This window comes from Sinocyclocheilus anshuiensis, unplaced genomic scaffold, assembly GCF_001515605.1.
Source record: "Sinocyclocheilus anshuiensis isolate Anshui unplaced genomic scaffold, SAMN03320099.WGS_v1.1 scaffold145, whole genome shotgun sequence".
NCBI lineage: Eukaryota > Metazoa > Chordata > Actinopteri > Cypriniformes > Cyprinidae > Sinocyclocheilus > Sinocyclocheilus anshuiensis.
In genome coordinates this window covers 1,100,065-1,106,700 of record NW_015537973.1, presented here as the reverse complement: position 1 = coordinate 1,106,700, position 6,636 = coordinate 1,100,065, and the positions used below count along the sequence as shown (strand labels likewise).

The window sequence follows — 6,636 nt, the reverse complement described above, 5'->3', positions numbered from 1 at the left end:
TATGTGTGTATTTATATATACATAATAAATATACACAGAACACACACATATATTATGCAAACAAATTTTTTTATTTTGTATGTGATTAATCGCGGTTAATTGTTTGACAGCACTAATATATATATATATATATTTTTTTTTTACAAGACAATAGGGGAAAATGCAGATGACTTTTCCACAGAAAGTTGTATTTTTATATAGGTCCATAAAGCACCAAACTGCCCTATAAAGTTTAAAGCATTAGTTTAGGAAATTGTTATCAGCTCTTTATGTTTCCAAAGAGCTGTTTCACTTTAAACAGACTCAAGAGCCATTAGGATTTTCATGTGTGAATTAAAAAAATAAATCCTCAGCCTTGGAAGATCCAGAGATTTTCCATGACGAAGGTATTGGAAATCATTCACAGGCTTTGTTTTTGCTACAGTCTCAATAAGATGAAAACCTTGCCCCTTCAAATAACAGACTCTAGTATCACAGCCCTGGTTACAAAACCCTTCAGTCAGTCAACTGGAATAATAATGTCATGAACTAATATTGTTCCAAAATGTTCCAAACCTGACTTTTTTTTCATCTGTGGAACAAAAAATGAGATATTCTGCAGATTCTTCATGCAGCTCTTTTCCATACAATGCCATAGTGATCGTATCAGTTTCAAAAATGACTGATACAAGGAACACATTTAAATTTTTGTCGTTATTCCCTAATAATCTTCTCCTTCAGTGAGCTGTAACTTGAGAACTGTTGAGTGAAGGAGGAGAACAGATTTGTGGACTGAAAAAAAAACAACCAATCCAAAGAAATAATTCATTCACTGATCTGCTTCTCGAGTTCAATTCACTGACTCAATCATTTGGTTTCTGAAATTTGGCCTGCTTCTCTCACAAATCTACCGCATGGTTTCAGAATGCTATGGTGCATTTTTGGAGCTTAAAAGACTAGTCAAAAATGGTCATACTTTAAAGTGCCTTTAAAAAAATAGCATTTTACATTCTAGTGGGAAAAAAATATGGTATACAAATTTACATATGACATATTGTTCTTTTTGAAATTAGTATTTGTTTTGTTTCCTCCTAGCATTTCTCCATTCTCCTCACCAGCCAGTATACACAGCGACAAAGCATGGGGTGATTGGATTTTCAAGAGCCATTGCAGTGAGTGCATCAATCCTGTCTCACCAGTTTACCATGAGCAAAGTTTACCAGAACCATATGTAAATCTGTTCACTGAAATGTGGTACATTCCAGCACAGCCCAGCTTTTTCTCTCCAAGAGAGTAGTTGTGTTTGCTCACAGATAGGATCTCTAACCCCTGTGTGTTGACACATTCTTTGCGCTGTGTGTGTAATTTAGGCTGACCGTGTTTGGACACGTTTTGTTGTCGGCAGGACGCATCTGAACAGGGCAGTTATGGAGTGAGGATCAACACACTGTGCCCAGCCTTCGTGGACACCCAACTCCTTCGCACTGTGGAGCATGAGGAAACAATGGGCAAGTTTGTCAAGTACAAAGATGAATTCAAGCAACGGATGGACAAGTATGGCGTTCTCAAGTAAGCAGAGTTCTGTTGAACTACCTGTTTCTTCTGTATTAGATTGTCTTAGTAGTTTAGCTTTGTTTGTTATATTCAGTCCATTGAATAAACAGTTTGCTCGGGCAGAGACCAACAGTGTTTTTTAGATAATGCCAAAAATCTGTTTCCAGTACAGACCTTTACCGCTGCAAGGAAATAATCAGTGGATGAACTGCTTGTAAACCTTTAAACTTGCCTTTACTGGAAGATCTAGGCATTCATTTTACACCACCCATTGATTAAAGGTGGATTAAACTGTGTTTTGCTTGCAAGATTTTTGGCGTGCACTTAAAATTGAATCAAATCAACCTCCTCCACCCCAACAAATCACCTACAGTATTACTGACACTTTCTTCATGCCTCGCACTATTCTTTTAGTGTTGGTGGAGTATCTGAAATTTAATTTTTTTTCCCAATAAAACATTTGTTATGTCTTCCTCAAACACTCTGTAGACACATGAGGGATGAGTTATTTGAAGTTAAGGAATGTCAACAAGAACATAGAAAAGATACGTTTGAGGCAAGATGACTGATTTTAAAATGCAAAAATGAATAGCCTTGTTTGCTTTTTAAAAACCCACATTCTTTACTGAAAAGTGCTGCAAAAAATGTGAAATGTGATTTTGTTGTGCCTGTGTTTATATCTACAGACCATCTCTGATTGCCGAAGGAATGCTGCGAATGGTAACAGATGAAAGCCTAAACGGAGCCGTGATGAAGATCACCTGTTCTAAAGGCATTCACTTCCACACCTATGAACCTCTTTCAGCTTGAGAGTGATGCCTTCATCAAACATGTTTGCCTTTTTTCTCTCCTCTCCATTCCTCATCAGAACATTTATTTTATTGAAGTCCAGTGCAGACTGTATGTGTGTGTATTTATATATACATAATAAATATACACAGAACACACACATATATTATGCAAACAAATTTTTTTATTTTGTATGTGATTAATCGCGGTTAATTGTTTGACAGCACTAATATATATATATATATATTTTTTTTTTACAAGACAATAGGGGAAAATGCAGATGACTTTTCCACAGAAAGTTGTATTTTTATATAGGTCCATAAAGCACCAAACTGCCCTATAAAGTTTAAAGCATTAGTTTAGGAAATTGTTATCAGCTCTTTATGTTTCCAAAGAGCTGTTTCACTTTAAACAGACTCAAGAGCCATTAGGATTTTCATGTGTGAATTAAAAAAATAAATCCTCAGCCTTGGAAGATCCAGAGATTTTCCATGACGAAGGTATTGGAAATCATTCACAGGCTTTGTTTTTGCTACAGTCTCAATAAGATGAAAACCTTGCCCCTTCAAATAACAGACTCTAGTATCACAGCCCTGGTTACAAAACCCTTCAGTCAGTCAACTGGAATAATAATGTCATGAACTAATATTGTTCCAAAATGTTCCAAACCTGACTTTTTTTTCATCTGTGGAACAAAAAATGAGATATTCTGCAGATTCTTCATGCAGCTCTTTTCCATACAATGCCATAGTGATCGTATCAGTTTCAAAAATGACTGATACAAGGAACACATTTAAATTTTTGTCGTTATTCCCTAATAATCTTCTCCTTCAGTGAGCTGTAACTTGAGAACTGTTGAGTGAAGGAGGAGAACAGATTTGTGGACTGAAAAAAAAACAACCAATCCAAAGAAATAATTCATTCACTGATCTGCTTCTCGAGTTCAATTCACTGACTCAATCATTTGGTTTCTGAAATTTGGCCTGCTTCTCTCACAAATCTACCGCATGGTTTCAGAATGCTATGGTGCATTTTTGGAGCTTAAAAGACTAGTCAAAAATGGTCATACTTTAAAGTGCCTTTAAAAAAATAGCATTTTACATTCTAGTGGGAAAAAAATATGGTATACAAATTTACATATGACATATTGTTCTTTTTGAAATTAGTATTTGTTTTGTTTCCTCCTAGCATTTCTCCATTCTCCTCACCAGCCAGTATACACAGCGACAAAGCATGGGGTGATTGGATTTTCAAGAGCCATTGCAGTGAGTGCATCAATCCTGTCTCACCAGTTTACCATGAGCAAAGTTTACCAGAACCATATGTAAATCTGTTCACTGAAATGTGGTACATTCCAGCACAGCCCAGCTTTTTCTCTCCAAGAGAGTAGTTGTGTTTGCTCACAGATAGGATCTCTAACCCCTGTGTGTTGACACATTCTTTGCGCTGTGTGTGTAATTTAGGCTGACCGTGTTTGGACACGTTTTGTTGTCGGCAGGACGCATCTGAACAGGGCAGTTATGGAGTGAGGATCAACACACTGTGCCCAGCCTTCGTGGACACCCAACTCCTTCGCACTGTGGAGCATGAGGAAACAATGGGCAAGTTTGTCAAGTACAAAGATGAATTCAAGCAACGGATGGACAAGTATGGCGTTCTCAAGTAAGCAGAGTTCTGTTGAACTACCTGTTTCTTCTGTATTAGATTGTCTTAGTAGTTTAGCTTTGTTTGTTATATTCAGTCCATTGAATAAACAGTTTGCTCGGGCAGAGACCAACAGTGTTTTTTAGATAATGCCAAAAATCTGTTTCCAGTACAGACCTTTACCGCTGCAAGGAAATAATCAGTGGATGAACTGCTTGTAAACCTTTAAACTTGCCTTTACTGGAAGATCTAGGCATTCATTTTACACCACCCATTGATTAAAGGTGGATTAAACTGTGTTTTGCTTGCAAGATTTTTGGCGTGCACTTAAAATTGAATCAAATCAACCTCCTCCACCCCAACAAATCACCTACAGTATTACTGACACTTTCTTCATGCCTCGCACTATTCTTTTAGTGTTGGTGGAGTATCTGAAATTTAATTTTTTTTCCCAATAAAACATTTGTTATGTCTTCCTCAAACACTCTGTAGACACATGAGGGATGAGTTATTTGAAGTTAAGGAATGTCAACAAGAACATAGAAAAGATACGTTTGAGGCAAGATGACTGATTTTAAAATGCAAAAATGAATAGCCTTGTTTGCTTTTTAAAAACCCACATTCTTTACTGAAAAGTGCTGCAAAAAATGTGAAATGTGATTTTGTTGTGCCTGTGTTTATATCTACAGACCATCTCTGATTGCCGAAGGAATGCTGCGAATGGTAACAGATGAAAGCCTAAACGGAGCCGTGATGAAGATCACCTGTTCTAAAGGCATTCACTTCCACACCTATGAACCTCTTTCAGCTTGAGAGTGATGCCTTCATCAAACATGTTTGCCTTTTTTCTCTCCTCTCCATTCCTCATCAGAACATTTATTTTATTGAAGTCCAGTGCAGACACCTCAAACAGCTAGTTGAATGACACAAACCTATGGCGCATTTAAGAAATAAAAAGGGACGGTATAGATTTTCCTGTCTATCATTTGAGTTTTGAAAACCAAAAAGGACTGCATAATGGCATTCGGGCCTCTTTCTAAACTGGTTTCATTTTTTTGTAACGCCCTTGAACATTAATTTGTATGCAACTGCTTTACTGTGAGTAATTGGTTTTGAGAAAAGAAAATCATATTTATTAATAATTCAGTTATTCTTTTCGTGTCAATCGTACCTCAATATCGCAAACCAATGATTCTTATAATTTTGTATAATATTTTAGATATATGGATATCTTTGTGGCAAAGAGAGTATCTTATGTATAAATCAGACAATAAACTTCTGAAAATACAAAGAAAATTTTTTCTATATTTTCTAGCTTATTAGTTTATTCTACTTTTAGTTTCCTACTTTGCTTGTTGCGGCTAAATGTGTATAGCATAGGCTGTGTTTTACCCAAAACTAATCCAAAATCTTGCAGATTTTGAGACCAGGCTGCTATATACAATGTTCCTGTCTACATTAAAAGACGCACTGTTCTGGAATGCAAATCCAGAAACAAGTGTCACCTGGCAGCTGTGTTTACATCAATGCAGTTGTAATGTCCAGGAATCTGCACAATTGCCTACACTTACCGCATTACCAGAAATGGATAACTCCTGTGCTTTCACATTTTAGTTACATAGGTAAAGTCTTTCTATTTCCAGCAGTGTGGTTTCAATCTAACAAGTTATTTTGCTAAATACATACTAAGAATAAATTTTTTTTCATGAACTGCTGTAAATGCATCCAAAGTGAAAATATATAAATTGCAAATGGTTCAGTAATATTACTTATTGTGACATGGCACACATTATCTCGGTCAATCAAAACATGGCATATCGGTTTTAAAAACGTTCATCAGTACAATCACAAAGTCTACACTAAAGTTTAGTTTTAAACTAAACAAGTGCCCTAGTTGGGTTATAGGGGTTCAATTTGACAATAACAGTTCTCAGAGTAGCCAGAATTTCACTTTTTACACTGACTTTACAAAATTCCTTTGATGAAACATCACAGGGATGTGACTCTGCTTTGATATGACAGCAGATAAAGATATGAACGTCTATGAGGGCTGGGAGGGAGTCTGTTTGATAGTCAGAGCTTTCTATCTACATCTGAAGAATTATTGAAGGAAGGATATGCTTCTATATTATACAAACTGTTCCTCATTCAATTCTTGCAAAAGCTACAACTGAACCACAAATGTGTTATCATATCACTTTTAAAGTAACACGGTTGCAGTATGCAATAATTCTGGCAATGCAATACACAAAAAAAGTACAACTTTTATACCACTTGTTAATCTTAAAACGTTAATTTCTATGTATACCATAACATTAAGTTATGAAGTTATCATAACAAGTTATATATGTTCATTCATGATACCTATATATACCTAATTATAATAATTAATGTAAACATACATTAGCATCTCTGTAAACTTGTTGTATACATAGGCTGCTGGTCTTCTCAACAAGGGAAACGGGCAGAGAAAACACTCCGACACACTTTTATCAGTAACTGAAGTGAGAGGAGACCAGATGAGCCAGGTCATTAAGGTCACACAAAAGGCCCTGAGAAAGCTTGGGTGGGGTTTGAGTACAGGTTAAACAGATGAGAAAGCTTTGTTAATCACTAGTAGTACCTCAGCTGAAAAATATGCAGCTCGCTTAGCTCATTGTAGGCAGGAAG

The 6,636-nt window shown here is 36.2% G+C and overlaps 1 protein-coding gene and 1 long non-coding RNA gene across 2 annotated transcripts in view; both read left to right on the top strand.

Annotated features, from left to right (window-relative positions):
- Positions 1-2,426, top strand: part of LOC107671517 (15-hydroxyprostaglandin dehydrogenase [NAD(+)]-like) — a 15,317-nt gene extending 12,891 nt beyond the window's left edge. The window contains exon 7 of the mRNA XM_016464442.1: positions 2,220-2,426. Within this exon, the coding sequence (XP_016319928.1) occupies positions 2,220-2,343 (124 nt within the window). The 3' untranslated portion in view covers positions 2,344-2,426. The remainder of the gene's footprint in view (positions 1-2,219) is intronic.
- Positions 2,427-3,508: 1,082 nt separating this feature from the next.
- Positions 3,509-5,204, top strand: LOC107671510 (uncharacterized). The gene is made up of 3 exons (XR_001632209.1): positions 3,509-3,587; positions 3,821-3,984; positions 4,656-5,204. It is a non-coding gene; the product is annotated as an uncharacterized LOC107671510 (long non-coding RNA).
- Positions 5,205-6,636: the final 1,432 nt, after the last annotated feature.